Below are 16,112 nucleotides of genomic sequence, written 5' to 3'. Positions count from 1 at the left end.
GTGCGATTAAAAAAAATAATATTAGCGCAGAAATGTGACTCCAGCTGTGGAATCTAATTAAATGCATCCGCTCTGGTTCTGTTTTACCCTCGACTACTTCTCTATTTTCACTACATTATTGTGACAGCTGCTGCTATCAGCTCGCTTTGTTTCATATACACAACACACTGCATCGTATACACGCTCTTGTATCGGGGTATCAGGCTTTTGTTTTTATGTAAGCAAATATGATCAGTGATGGAGCAAAAATAATTAGAACGCCGTAATCAATGATCACAACTCGATGTGAAGTCCATGTCTGAGTGGTTTATTAGAATAAGAAAGTTGACACAGAGTAAAGTCTCCATGCGGAGTGACAGGCAGAGCTCGGGACAATGTGGCGACATGGCGAACAACTGCTGGAGCATGTCTGTGTGGTCGTATGAGTGTGGCCTTTGTGTTTGTGTGTCCTGCGCAGTTGTCGTAGGGTGCATGCACGTGTTGCTTTTGGCGTGACGATGGACAGATTTCTTCGCGGACACAAGCGCACACACACTTGCATGTACTGTACAAATTCACACGTCGCTACTTCTGTACACACACGGAGGCTTTGTCGTCATGCAGCTACTGCACTTAAATTACATGTAAGCATCAAGGTTATGTACACGTAGCAGGGACATGTGTTGTCATCCGATGACAGCCCGCCCCCGAGGCCTCGGGCCGGCCTCTGGTGGGAGCTGCAGGACTCCTTCGCTTTGGAGGAGAACGGCCTCCTCCCAAAGCTCGGTCTTTGTGGTTAATTCGCTCTGCCTCCTCTTCTTCTTCCGATTCACATTCACATTCAGATCCAAACAGGACGCAACACCTGGGTGATGCTCACAGTACTGCTCGTCATGATAGTCATCGGGTTCATTGTCATCATCAAATCGGGCACATCAGAGAATTGAAATCATATACAGTAATATTCCATAGAAATCTTAAAACCAAGTATCTACCACAGAAACAAACAATAGAAAAAAGCAAACATGACAAAAATGGTCAGCGCCGACTAAATACATCTACAACTTTACAAAAATGCAAACGTTGATTTTGTTTTTGCCGTTTGTGCTTTTTCTTCTCGCATGTTGGCCGAGGAGGTGCAGTCTCGTTTCACCACATCCCCGTGCATCGCTGGATTTCAAGCGAGTTAGCCTCCTTCCTGGACCTTTTCTGGGGCATAAAGCACGGACAGCGCACTGGAGCACCGTGGGGCAAAATGGCAGTTACTGGCTGGGGGGCATCACGTGACTGGGCCACACGGCACAAACAACCCCAACACACAAAGGTATGGTCTCTTCAGCGAGTGCGCGCACACACATCTTAATAAATAAAATCACAGACTGGCTGGGTCACAAAGACAGAGATGGAAATTTTATGTGTGTGTTGATTCGTGCAGAGCAGAGATAAAGAGGAAGAATGTGTGTGTGTGTTTGCAGGACTGGAGGCAGTATACGCTACATTTAAATAAAACAAAGCAAAAGCCCTTATAGGAAAAAGAAAGCAATTTGCCACATGAGAGCTTACGGAAATGTCTAAAAACTGTTACGCATCAAGGATTTAATGTGAAATAAAGTGGAGGGTACTTTGATTTCTGTTTCTGTTACTGAATCATTAAATTAACCAGCTAACCTTTAATGGTGACAAGTGCAATGAGAGCTGGGCTGGCAGAGTGTGCTAACAATCAAAGGGTTTAAAGAAAAGGAGAAGAAGTGCAGCTGCTCGGTGAGGAGGAACGGGAATGACATGAAGTATGCAAAGAAAGGGGAGGATGATGGCTTTAATAAACAGAGCTCTCATGAGGTCCACGTGAATTTTTTAGCTCCGGTGTAATGTTGAACTAAGGTAATCAAATTATGCAGTCAGTAAAGTAACATGTACACCAGTCAGAGCGGATCCTAATTCAATTGTGCCCCAAATTTGGTTAAAGGTCCTTTTTGTGCGTTTGCACGCAAGTGTGTGTGTGTGTGATCTGCTGGTGGTTAGCGGAGCTGGTTGAACAGCGCCTCCCTCTCAGGGCTGATGTGTCTGCAGTAATCTTCTCAGGGGCTCATCAGGCCATTAGAGGGCCGGGAATGTACTTTGCCTAATCAAGCATGTTTAGCGAAAAAACCGGAGGAGATGCGGAGCGAGGAGACGCCTCGCTGGGCACGCCGAGCGAGACAGAGAGGCCTCGTGGGCACACACACGCAGACCCGGCGGTGGGAGAGAGACGAGCGGCGTCCTGGCTGGTGGAGAGCTTCCTATCCTCAATACTAATGACCTGTTTCAGGGTGGAATGTGTAAAGAATACACTGCTTTAATGTGGTGGCAAGGCGGTAATGCAGTAACATCACGTTTGCCTGCTTGACCTCCTCCTCTGTCCTTGTCTTCGTAAATCTCTTTCACTGGCCTGTCTCATATATTACATCAAGCCTGGCTGTACATTTGTTAGGGCTGGGTATTAAACCTCAACAGAAATGTGTCTGCGGAGCTGAACACTGTCAGGTGGTATCGAGTGTCGGGTCAGATTTATGCTTCTGTTTACGCTTCTTGGATCACACGGTTCTTGTTCAAAATATGCCTGCATGTGTTTCGATGTGCTCGAACTAAGTTTATTACTTATTTTGTAACAGAAAAAAGGTGAAAAAATGCAAGAAGCTGCAGCAGAAACTGACGATGTCCGGCCAGACGTGAGAATGGAGCTGACTTCAGGTGAGAGGCTGGGCTCACGCACACAGGCAGACAAACAGTCACAGACACACTAGAATCACCAGTCAAACTAAAACATATGCATTTGAGAAAAAGCCAGAGAACCTGGAGTAAGGCACAGTCAGAACATGCAAACGCCACACAGGAAGGTCCGAGGTTCTGCAGGTCCAAACCTAGACTCTGGACGACCCCTGCAGTGAGATCGATCGATCGAAGGTTTTAAGACAGAAAATAAACTGAAAAACTTTGGAAATAGTGCCATAAATCCTCAGAAGGCTGAAAGGTGTGGGTACAAAGAAAAAGCTTTTCTGTCCCCACAAGTGCAGTCTACCTCCTCGGGTCTAATCACAGGACCTTCTCTTCTGGAGTTTAATATAAGAAATACCAAACTCTTAAATCAAAGTGAAATGAAAAGCATTTTTTGGATTTGTCTTGCGCGCTTGTTCTTCCTGTGCCTGTGTGGGTTTCTCTCCAGGTGCTGCAGCTTCTTCCACAGTTCAAAGACATGCGTGTTGATTAATAGTTTTATTGGACTGCTGCATTAAGGTATGAAACTGAGGTGTTGGACTGGTCTCTGTAAGCTACAAACCTCCAGGGCACAATGACAGTACATCAGAGAGTACTGCCCCAGTGACGAGCTGTTGTAACCCGGGAGGTACTATAAGGTAGCTTAAAGTTTCTGGGCGGGCATGCGTCCCACTTTGATGGAAAAACCACTGATCTGAATAGAAAAAGGGTCGTTTGGTATCAGGACCGAAAGATGTGTGTCTTGTGTATGTTGATAGCATCTATAATTTAAAGCGGAAAACCCAGCTCGTCCATTTTAACTCGCTTCTTTGTGCGCAGTATAATGGTTTAAACGTATTCTATAGCATACAGCGCTCCCACGCAGGGCTCTGACATTGTTAACATGCATTTGTGAGTGTTAGACGGCCATTAATGGTTCAACAGAGAAAAGAAAAGCAGGGCGAGAATGAGAGTAATGTTGATCAAAGCTGTTTTGTTGCACTCAATATGAGTAACACATTCATGTATACAAGACCTAAGAGACTCACACACTCATAAAAACACCACCTTTACGAACGTATGACCCAGATGAAGCTATCTACGTTTGAATCGAGGACAGATGAGAGCTGATGAAAATAGGAAACATCAAAAGATCAGACAACGCAGTGAAAGAGTAACTCCACACCCCAATATACCCATGCCCATCTGTTTTCTTTATCCTGCTATTGTTGGGAAACACACTGAGAGCAAGAAAGGGACAGAGCCACAAGGGATGACCATTGTGAACAGCGAGCAGTGCCCCTACTCTGGCCTCAGCCCCAGCTTCAGCCCCTCAGCTCCTCCCTGTCCCGGCAAACCAGTGAATCGCTAGTGTGCGTGAGCCGCGAGAGATGCCCGGGCCCAGTCGCTGCATCTCTCGTGACGGATGGAGCTGCTGTCCTCCTCATTGATATTCCGCCGGGCTGTGGCGGTGGGCTAGGTCCTTGACTCTTAACGGTTATTTGTTGCCGCAGTCTCCTCCCGCCTCTGGGGCACAAAGAGTCTCAGTGTCGGACAGAAGAGGCTGAATGGAGCTCCCAAGCGGCCGGGCAGACAGTCAGAGCTCACATTCCCTCCTTCAAATGAACTGCGGAGCCCAGGGAGGCCTCGGGTCAGGTCAGACAGACCCAGGCATACTGAGAGGCAGCAAGGGAGGGGGGTGGAGTGGAGATACTGTTCCTTTTTCCCAGAGCCTTTCCGACGTCTCGAAGCTTCGGTTTTCCTTGCTGAGAAAATGCTGATATAAAAATATCAAATTAAATTGGCTTTATCTTTATCCTTATATATATCTTGCTCATTATTGCTCTTTTTTTTACTTTCACAGAGTGAGTCCGACCTCCTCACTAGCCACCGATCAACCAACCATCCAAACCTCCGATTGGTGAACACAAAGAGCCTCAAGTAGACACTTGATAAAATCCGTCTGTCTCTCTGTGATTGGTTATAAAAAGAAAACAATGTTATTACCATCGTCATTATACAGGTGTACTTCACAGTTAAGACAGGACGCTGGCTGGGGTTGTCGTGGCCACACGTATTCGCACATACACACAGCGTGATTGGCTGAGAGTCGCGGCCCTTTGACGGCGACACAAGTTCGAGTCCAAAGAAAAGCACATGGTTGTCTGCTGGACGCCACCGGCATCAACAAACCAAAGCAGAAACGTGATTTCACACTTAAAGAAGGTCCGTGGTGTTAAAACAGTGAACAGAATGGTGGAGGGAGACCTTTCACATTTGGTGCTGCAAGCCAAATTGTCATTTTATTTGTTTTTTTTTAAAATCTCCACACTGTCCTTCTATGAAGAGCCTTCGTTCTCCGCACCCCTCTTTTTAGCTCGCCGGTCGTCCCGTGGAGTCAAAGTCACGCTCTGCGGTTGGATCCACCGACAGAGCCGAGGCGCGCACCTCGGATTACGAACGGAGGAACGGAGATGTACAGAGAGTTGTCTCCTCTTTGTCAGCTCTCTCTCTTTGTCCCTCTCTTTAGTCAGCTGAGTGATGTCTGAACATTGAATGACAGTGAGAGAGGACAGACAGGGTAAGGTTGGACCGGGACAGTGAATCTGAGGGTTGTTTGATTCCAGTTTGCTGTTGGAGGGAAGGGGTTGGCGTCAGGGCTCGTCTGCGTTGCCTCACTGGCCACTGGGATTGCGCTCGCCCACGCTCTTTCCTAGAAGATGGCTGAAGTCAGCCAGTTCTCCCAGCCCTCGGGGCCCGTGCATGTCTGGCCTGATGAGGCCCTGGCGCTGAGGGTGATAGGGTGCGCCATTGTTGCTGTTGTAGTTGAGCGCCTCATGACTCCAGCGAGGCTCCCCGTAGTCCATGTGGGGAGTGGGAGCGGACACCACCCTCCGTCGGTCGGGGGAGTCCTGCGGCGTGGCAGGGTAGATGTATTCTCCTGCTGAGTTCCTTAGCGCACCGGTGGGGCGATTGCTACCGTGCTCCCCTCTCTGCGTGGCAAGGATCAGGTAGCGATGGCGTTCTGTGTGTGGAGGCAGCACCACCTCTCCTGGGTCATCTATCCGGACCATACCGCCGCCGCCTCCACCACCGTGCAGGAACTTGGAGCTCAGGTAGATGACGGAGTTGTTAGGGCAGGGAGTCCCAACGGCAGTGAGGAAGGTCTGACTCTGGTCCCACTCGGTGTCCGGGAGACGTACGCCCCGTTTCTGCTGCAGGGGGGTCTGCTCGGGCGTGGGCAGCAAGCCGGGGTCCATCTCTCCTTTAGGCCAGCCGTTGGGCGTGACGAAGGGGTTGTCCGCCTGCGAACAGCGCCGCTCCCCGCCGCTGGTTCTCGTCACGCTCATCACCGACCCGCTGCGGCCTTGTCCCAGCATGCTTTGCTCTTTGTCACCTTTGCGCCGGGCGCCGCCGGCTCCGGAGCCGCGAGAGTGGCGGTGCCGGTGACTCATGATCCAGCAGACGGTGAGACCAGAAAGGACGGCTCCCGTTGCAAAAGCTGAAACAGCAGACACCACTAAGAGGTTTACGGACACGAGGCCATCGGGCTCCTCCATGAAACTCTCTTGGAGCAGAATTCCTAACAGAGAGAGAAAGAAAAAAACTTCAGTCAACTGGTGAAAGCACGCAAAAAACATCAGCATTTCCTGCACAAAGTGCGTGGGAGTTGGCAAACGGCCAGACAGAGTGACCTATTTTCCATCTCCTCTCTGTGGGTGGTAATTGTCATATGCTTTCCAGCCAAGGTAGCTGTGGCTAATTGCCTTCATTATGTAAAGTGGATGGTGATTTTAATAGCTCTAATAACTGTCTTCCTGATTGAGAATAGCTCTCAAAGCTAACATGTTTCACAACATTAGCTTTACAGAGAGAGATGCCAAGTCTGTCGTTAATGGCGAGTAATAACTTCAAGCTTCCATACCATGAAAATCACTTATACAGTCCAGGTGCCGTTGACGTTACATGTGTGCTGTAGCTAGTCTGACTTTAAACTATTTTGAAACAGAAACACCCTGTAAGTGTTAGCCCAACGTATGCATACATTCGTTTTCTCCGTTGCATCCATACAGCAAGATGATTTCTTGCACGAGTGAACGCGAGGCATCATGTTTATAGATAAAGAACAGCTCATCTGCGAAACACAACTTTCTGTATCTTGGGTTTTTTTTTTTTTTAGTGAGTACAAGAGATGAAGTCCCTCAGACAGAACTGTTTATGAATTATTGAAGATATGAAAACAGCAAGACCACAGCCTGGGCTGCCATGGATCAATTAGAAAAATGCCAGGAAAGGAGTCATTCTTTGCTGCGTAAGCTCTTGGGACCAGCACCAAATGAATACAATGAGAGCATGTGCGTGCCAAGGGAAGCAGATGAAGGCAAAAAAGAGGGTGTTAGAAGAGAGAGAGTCGTGGCCTAAAGCATACTTGAACATTTGGGGCCTTAGACAAACACTCGTAATAGTTGTTAAATTACAGCTCCAGTAGTAGCAGAGGGAGGAATGTCTCCACAAGGACAGCAAAATAAATCCTTTCTAAGAGAAAATAAATGGATATCATTAATAGACAGTGGGAGCCACTTACTCACAAGTTGTTGAGCACAAAGCGGGGCAGAGAACGGGAGGAATAATGAACACGAGGGAAACGGGACTGTTGTGTTTTTAAACAAACATACTTTTATTAACAGAGATATTCATTTTTAATGGTGCCGGTTGTGGTTCAAACACTCCAGCACGAGACAGCCTGGTGCTTAATTAAAGTGGCCCGTGGCTTTGTCTCGTTTGGTGTTATGCTACACATTGGCATTAAAGCAGGGGAATGGGAGCTAAGACGCTGTGAGAGGCGGCCGAACGGCCACGCCGCTCTCGGCTGGATTAAAAAGGGTAAAAACTTTGACTCTTTACTCGCCTAAAAATGATTCAGAACTTTTTGTCCAACCAAACGCAGCACCAAGAAATCCTGCGTGGCGACATCTGGCCATTTGTGGACTGGACATTGAGCTGACACACAAACTGTTTAACTCAACACCAACAGCAGTGACTCACAAATTTAGCTGATCTTTGGGTCTTTCACTCAGGACAACCTGACACTGTGGCCAACTCGCATATATATAAAAACCTGTTTAGGAAATCTATCGACAATACATAAAATGAGACATCACGCCCCACGAGCCGGGAAGCACGAACCAGCGTCTTATCACGCACAGGCAGTAAAACGTTCAGGTAAACAGAAGCTCTATTTTCAGCTTAAATGAGACTTTTCCGAGGGCAGATTGTATCCGCTGTAAATACGGACCCCCCTGAAGCCAATCTCTCTCTGCTGGGACTCGACAGGAACAGGAAGCCACGACTTTACCATCAGAACATTTTTTTTTATGATCACAACCAAGCATCTGTAATCAGAAAAACACACAGCAGGTGTATCAACAGCCCCGAAGAGGAAACCACAATCAAAATAAACTGAGTTTAAAAAGAAAAATTACGCTTTCCCCTCAAGAAATTTCCCATAAATGCCACAAATATCCAATAAACATTTACCAGTTTAGCCTGCAAACATCACTGAAGCCGTAACAAGCAGGCAGAAAATGATAAAACTCCAAATTAAATTAAAAATAATATTAGACAACCTGACTGTTACTTCCTGTGTGAAGGGGCTGGATAAAAACAAGGACGCCGTCTCCAGCAGACAAATCTGCAGCTTCATCTTGAAGTAACTTCATAAAGTTTTTTTTTAATTTTATTAAAAAATGTCAAAATTTGAAGACAAATGGGTTTAATAATAATTAAATAACAGCTTCGTGTTTTATAACAAAAATATTAATAATTTCTCGTTCAAGGAATAAATTAATTGAAAAACCACTTAGTTTTTCTCAGATAATTTCAGTGTTAGGTGTTGTAATACTTCGGGTTTGACCTTTTGTGGAACTCGCTGGACTTTACTTGCAGCTTATTTACTTTTCTGCCAACAAAATCCTCAAACTCTTTGGGTTCAGCCACGTCTTAAGAACATTTTACGATCACTGAGCATTAAAAACTAAATTAACAATGGAAAAACTTTCTGCCAACTTGAAGCTCTTCTTCTTTGTGAGGAAATGCTGATAGCTGTTATATTTATCAGGCTCTCCGTCTTAGTTTGACGTGTCAATATTTGCTATTTAACAAAAAGCTCATGTGAGGCAGACAAAATATTTTTGCGTATTTTGACCCAATAACAGGAATATTACAACTCACATTTCCATCCTGCCCTTCATTCTGTCTGTCTGTGCCAACAATCATACGACCCCCTATGAGCGAGCGCTTTGGGGATAGTGGAAAGGAAAAACTCCCTTTTAATAGGAAGAAACCTCCAGCAGAGCCAGGCTCAAGGAGGAGGCTTGGTTTACCCACAGCCAGCAGCGTTGGAGCAGCTGCCACCTCCTCACACCACCCATCCTACTTAAAGCAGGGGTGTCAAACATCTGGGGCCAGAATTGGCCTAGCAGAGACTCCAATAAAGCTCCTCTGGACAGCTTTGGAAAACGTGAAGGGAGTCATAAATTTTGGACTTCTAATTGTATTACACATTTCTTTTTACTGATAAGGACTTTGAACACGACCGTTCATGCTACACCAAAGTAATCAGGTTAATAGATTATTCTGTCATTAAATGATAGAAATGTTTTTTGAAATGGGAGTTTCATTGAGTGGGCTGCGTGTGGCCTACGATGTAAAACGAGTTTGACGTCTCTGCCTTAAAGCATGACTGCACCCCACAGAGCTGAGGTGACAATGGGCACAACTGCACTTAATCATTCATCCATCCCTTGTCACTAACAATTAAATGTTAGAGCTTGGACAATAGATTGCGGACGCCATCGATGTGAGCTCATACACTCACAAGTTTGCAATTTCCATTGATTGAATCCTGCCATTAATCAAGTGGCCTTGTTGGTCAATCAATGTCCTTTTCATCACTAATTAGTGCTTTATCACCAATCCGCTGAGCTCAGTGAAACACGTGGACACAGGCTTTAGTTACAGCCTGCTAATTATGTGACACATACACAGTTCAGTTCGGTTCAGCATCACACAAATGTTCCTCAATAAGCCGAGATCAGCGGGATCGTGTCAGCCTTAGAGCGTAATGCGATCTGTATTTGTCTTTCATTTCTGCTTTTGGTTGATTCAACAATCCCTCCTCCCCACGTTCCCATTTTTTTCCCCAATCACTTCATCACAGCCTCTGAATATTAACACGTATGGAAAAAAGAATAAGTTTGTTCTCCCGCAGCAGGTCTTCACATGTGGTTCATGCTATGCATTGGAAAGTGTTTATTTGACCGTGTATTTAGGCTTATTTAGGATTTTGCCCAACGGGATGTAAAAAGTTGATTGCCTAATATCTCAAAATTGCTCTGAACACAGATGGCAGCTCATAATTGAGATCTCAGAGCATATCAAAACACAGCCAGCTCGTGGTTACGCAGGCTAACCAGCACAGTCTTTGTGTATTCATTTAAGCACCCATGCTCTTCCATGTTTGGACTGAATTTGGCGTTTGTTCACTGGGACTTCTTCTCTCCTTGAACATATTGTTGGCATCTTTGGTCGCGCAGCCTAAACACAGGCTGATTATTGCTGTATTTATTTCCATGTTTTTGGCCGATATTCAGCTCGGAGAGCTTGTCAGCTTTAGTTACATTATTGTTCCTCTCTTCAGGAAAATGGACATTTTTGAGGCACAGATGCAACACAGAGGCAGGAAGTTACTACCATATTCCCTCTGCTCTACTCCTACACACACACACACACACACAGAGGCTTGAGGAGTTTGAAAAGTCAGGTATTGCACGTATCTAGGGTTGGATTTTTTCTTTAATAATCCCTCGAGTCCTGATGAGTTTGTAAACGAAAATGAAGTTCTGCGACCGCAGAAAAATTCAGAACGAGGCAATAACCGCCACAAATCTCCTCTCCCACGCTCGCAACATCTGGAATTGTTTGCAGCGCACTCGGATGCAGAGGTTTCAGATGCTTCTTTAACGTGTACCTCGGCTGTGGTCCAGGCTTGCTGTGTGACACTTTAGATTAAATTCTGCATGGCTGCAATAATGCTGCTGTCAGCTTCATGCAGGGGCACGTTTCTGACAAGTGTGTTTATTATTGCTGTACGTGTGTGTGTGTGTCACAGCAATCATGGCACCCCAACTCTCTTGCTCTCTCTCTCTTTGACATGGACACTTAGATATGTTAATTATTTTTTGCCAGCTTCTTTTATCCCCCACTTATGTCTTTCTTGGATGCTTGACATCGAGAGGAAATCTTTAGCCAGTGGGAATAAGCTGGAAAAGGATTACGATGATAAAGAGAGCATGCAGAAAGCAGAGCGATTGGGTAGTGTGCGTTTCTGTGACAGCAGGCAGGTTTCCCCGCATCCTTGGGGTGACAGCAGAAACTACTGCTCGCGCGCTCCTTCCTCATCTCGGCTCCTTCTCTTCTCCAATCCTGCTCACTTATTAAACCTTAATAGAAGCCAACAGGCCTGCCTGTCAGCCTGACGAACACTGAGCTGCTTGTCTCCGGGCTTCCAGCTCCAATTACAGCGTAACAATGAGAAGAAGGGAGAGGAGAGCGATTTTACAGTATGTATGCTAAAAAAGGGGAAAAAAAGGAAAGAAAGTGGGAGGAGAAGAGAGGACATGAGACAAAAGAGGGGGCAAAGATGAGAGGGAGGACAAGGCTAATAAAAAAAAAAAAGGGAGAGGGGATTAAAGAGGTGACCACAAAAGCGAAATACGACCGAGGAGGGAGCGCAGAGGAGAGAGCAGAGAGATGTTGTTCCCTGTTGATGAAAGCAACACTGATAAGATATTTGCTCAAAAATACTTTTATACCGCCTAACTGTCAAAATCAAAAGCACAAAGAAAATCAGAGTTTCTCTGGTATTTCGCCGTCTTTGTCTCTAACCCGCAGTCATCCGTTCCTTCACGCGGCGCCGTCCTGCCCTCCCTCCTATCCGCTTGTTAGTCGTTAATCCTTTCTCAATTTCTCTCTCCTACCCACCGCTCCTTTGATCACCGGGGGTGGCGGCATGATGGGAGTAATAGCTTCGAACTCAAAAGAGAAGTAAGGAAACTTTTATTCACATACTTTCAAATCAAAGTTGCTCCAGTAAAATCTCATTTTATATTCGAGTGTCAAAGTTTCTGTTACTTCTGCAGTGCGACAGACGCGGTTACGCTAAATTTCTGTGCCTACCAATAATCGCTCGTACTTGTCCTCCGCTCTCATTTCTACCTCCCCGCATTTAGAAAGCGAGTAAAGGAAATTATTGAAAAGCCCTGCTAGCCGTGCCAGTTGTTCAACATTTGCCTTGATTAGAGCTCTGGCAGAAGACTCGGTATCTGCTCGCTCCAGAATCGCAGTTTGGCGCCGCTTTCAACAAAGGCCTTGTGAACGTGTGTGAATGAGACCAAGGGAAGGAAAATTATTTTCGACCCACCATCGGTGATGATGATTATGATTAGAGAAGTGCAGCCAAGGCATAATCCCTGTTTATCACATGTACTGAGTCTTATTGTTCTGGCAGATTTGGCCGTGGTTTCTGTAGGTTATGATGATACTGTAATGACTGCAAAAACTGGGAACACGGCAGTGACCTCCAGAAAAACACGAGTTCAGACAATCGCTGAAAGATTTACTGGCGTTAAACTGTTATCTTGCAGCGTGCCCACTGTTATCTACAGCCACAGCTCCCGTCGGTGTCCTGTGATCTACACAACATGTGTTTTAAAGGCAGTTTACACGAGTCTAAGCAGCTGACTGTTCTTATGCCACTGATTTGTTCTCATTTCTGTGCCGTAGTCTGATACATATAAAGCTATAAATGCAGCTTATGAAGGGGAGAGCAACGTGCCGTGATTTATGAACTGAATCATCATCAGTTTGCAAATTCTGAACACATTTTAATGATCACTAAATCACTGTGATCTTTATTTCCCGTAGTTATTATTTAACAAAATAAAACACCTTTCAGCGATGTTGAAACTGGGTTTTTTGGAGACCCGGGATGTAAATCTGTCCGTCTCTATCCGGTCGTTAAGTCTGACGACACTAGCCGTGTCTGGGCCAAAACTCTGCTGCAGGTCCATATATGAAACGATCACTATGGCATTACTGAGAGTTGAAAAACTGTCTAAAGTCTTTCATCTTTAATAAAATAATAATAAAATGATCAGCGTTCTGCTCTACCAGGTGTAACAATTGAGTTTAACATCCAGGCATCCATGAAAACGGAATTCATGACATTTAACGGAGTTAGAAGTTAGCAGGAAGTTAGCTCGCTAGCTTCTATCTAAATACAATATAGCATGTCCTGACTGCGGGGTTTTGGAAACAAATTAAAACGTACAGCTCTGTTATCACTTCCAACATAAATGAAGACAGAAAACTAAACAGCAGTGACGTTTGTAGGGTTACTGAAGTTTGGCTAGCTGGTATATAATGATGTGCTACGTGACCGCTAGCGACACAGCTATGTTAGCATAATATAAACAAGCTAACTTTTTTTCCACTCGATAAAAGTTAACATGAGTGTTCTCGGTGGTCAGGAACAAATGTAATCGCATGGCAGGATGCTGTAAAACGACCAAACTTCAGCCAGGAGAACAACTGAGATAATCCATCCACAATACGAGGTTAGTCATTCATATACTGCTGCATGGGCTGGGCTGTAGTTACAACCTAAGGTTTTAAAAACTGAGCTTAAATAAATGATTAGCGGTAATAAAAGCCGAGGGAGGTCAACAGTGATCACTGACTGTTTTAGGAGCTTTTTGAGATTAAATATAAGAAAATACAAAACATTAAACATGTTAACAACACAAAAGCCATATTAAACGCAGACTACTTTAGGCCCGGAAGTAGGATTCGTCACATCATCACTTAACGACCAGATAACATTCCCACGCGCCTTTGCACTCGACAAAGAAAAAAAACGCTGTTGTTTTTACAGCAGTTTATTACGCTGGACTTCTGAATGGAGTTTGACGATTGAGGAAGAAAGAAAAACACGATTCGAGCAGCTGAAATGAGCTTTTTAAGATATGATTTGATTCAGATGGCCTCTAAAAACACAGAAGGAAACCTCACCCGCTGTTTTAACTATTTACAACTGTGAGATGTAGCACACGCAGCTAGTGAGGATGGGGTGCTAGCCGGGGCGTGTGCGCATTCTTCGTATCACAGAAATGAAATTGAAATGTTTGCTAAAACAAACCAGACTGAAAATTTAGTTTTAGATTTTGAATAAAACTATGAAGTGTTAAGTTTTTGGTGTTCCCGCCAGCATCATGACTCAAACCGGTTTCGATTAATCCGCTAGCGTTAGCCATTTTAGATGCTAACAAATTAATTTGCAAACTATTTGAGGTTGCTACAGTTCGATAAGTTCCTTAATCAAAAGGCAAGCAGGGGAACTTTTATGCGGTTTGAGAGCCAGAATCCATGTTTTAGAAATACAGCACATCAAAACAGAACAAAGAGACTTCACAGCTTCCCGGTGGACCTGTCGATGCCACGAGCGCACACTTCTGAGCTTGATAGGTTACGACTGTGTCAGCGTACAGCCGGTGATCTGAGGGGCTTTCATCTCTGGAATCCACCATTTCTATGCATAATGTTAATGTGTTTATGCACGCAGTGACGGTGGGATTTCACGTGGCAAAGCACGTGCACTGTAGTGTGAATAAGTATGTATAGATGTATGAATATGTGTGAGTTAATAAGTAAGTGCGCGCTGTGCCTGCACCCATGGCTCAGTGATTTTACTCATTATCCTCGTCTCCTTCTCCTCTGTTGAAGAGACTGCAGGCGCTGTTTCGTTTCTTGTTTTTAGCACGTACTCCTTCCTGCCGTCTTACTCCTTTTACTTTTCTCTTAACAGATACACTACATAACTTACCTATTACCTCCACTACCTCCTCTACTTCTGTTTCACGCACACAAACGCAGTGCACCTCATGCTGTGAGCTGTGAAACTAACACCAATGTGTGTTCAAGCCAGGCAGCAAACTGGGAAAGAATTGAAAGGCTTTAAAAAGAAGCCCAGCTCCTTACTTGGACTAAACCTTGCTTGCTCATAAACCCTGTTTACTCTCGGGATGACTGTGAAACCATTTACAGTCTGTCCCTGACAGCGTTTTCAGAGCGCGGCTTAAAGAAAGCTGCTGGGGACTTGTGCACAACTCTCTCGCACAAAAAAGATAAAGAAATAAAAACCCCAACCTTGGCTCCCGAGGGCCGCTGAGACGCTCACTCGGCTGATCAATATGTTAAAACATTTATGCACACCACCCATGTGTTTGTAATTAAAATTCCATAAAATCTCCACCAAAAAACACACTGTTAATAGATTCTGGGTTTATTAGCGAGGGCACATCAGACTTTTGGCTGATTTAGAGTCAAGGCTTTCAGTGATGACTGCATAATTACAGACCTTGCTGCCTATACATTCCTCTTTTCCATCCCGCTATTTCTATCCCGTGTATCTACGTTTTTAACTCACCCTCGTTTGGCTTCCTTCTTTGTCCTTATAGAAAACTCTGCTAGGGGTAAATGAGGTAAGTCTGGAGTTGCTTTGGGCAACAACGTGTGTTAAAATCATCGGGGGGGGCGTGTAATCAAATGCTACAGAATTTTTTTCTTCTCCATTCTCATAAATGTTTTTTTCACAGCCTACGCACACATGTTGCTATTCCTCATTCTTTATTCGATTAGATCAGCAGACCTTGTTCTCCAAATCTGGTCAACCTTTTAGCGAAAGGCAGTTTAACAAGAGAGAATCTGTTAGCAGTTTCAGCTGCATCCAATCCAAACAAAGCAACTGGGCTGTGGCGGACACTGTGGTGAAATAAATTGTTTTGCAGAGCTTCTCGTGTGCACGAGAGTGCACGTGTGCAAACATGCATGCGTGTTTTCCTCAGTAGGATGTAGCTTTTTACTATTTCCCTCTATATAGGGGTGCTATACAGCGCTGGCTGTGCTTTCGTTTGGTAATTGATATTCTCATTTTAGGTGCAAAGCCAAACGTGCACTATTGAGAGCAATAATAAATATTCACAAACTTGTCGCAGGCAATAAATTGGAGAGCAGGTCCGCACAGAATTAGTCTAACAATCTGCCCAGAGGGTTCACGTCTCTCATTCCTAAATCATGAAGCAGGCAATTCAACTTAATCTTTCTCACATGCTACGTCCATATATCACGTCTGTGTGTGCTATATACCCACCAGCTGAAAACACACGCCACATTGTTTTTCTTATGTTAACACCACCAGAGCTGAAGTGTTGGAATCTTTCCACATACAAATTTATGAAGGTTTAACAAAATGATTAAACCATCAGGCCTCACGTCAAGGCGGG

At 44.9% G+C, this 16,112-nt stretch overlaps 1 protein-coding gene across 2 annotated transcripts in view; it reads right to left on the bottom strand.

Moving 5' to 3' along the window:
- Nucleotides 1-286: 286 nt before the first annotated feature.
- The window catches only part of sema6bb (sema domain, transmembrane domain (TM), and cytoplasmic domain, (semaphorin) 6Bb), a 133,660-nt gene continuing 117,834 nt past the window's right edge, over nt 287-16,112 (bottom strand). Inside the window, exons 17-18 of one of the 2 annotated variants that reach the window (XR_014799376.1) lie at nt 2,188-6,295; nt 287-2,155 (exon numbers count right to left, since the gene is read on the bottom strand). Coding sequence is in view for 1 of the 2 variants with exons in the window: in XM_084920502.1 (XP_084776628.1) it covers nt 5,388-6,295 (908 nt within the window). In the remaining variant the exon portion in view is untranslated. Of the gene's footprint in view, nt 6,296-16,112 lie in introns of both variants that reach the window. The other variant, XM_084920502.1, reaches the window with a different exon arrangement.

Source organism: Perissodus microlepis, chromosome 23 (genome assembly GCF_051167445.1).
Source record: "Perissodus microlepis isolate ML-2025 ecotype Zambia chromosome 23, ASM5116744v1, whole genome shotgun sequence".
Lineage (NCBI taxonomy): Eukaryota > Metazoa > Chordata > Actinopteri > Cichliformes > Cichlidae > Perissodus > Perissodus microlepis.
This window is presented reverse-complemented; position numbering and strand designations above follow the sequence as displayed.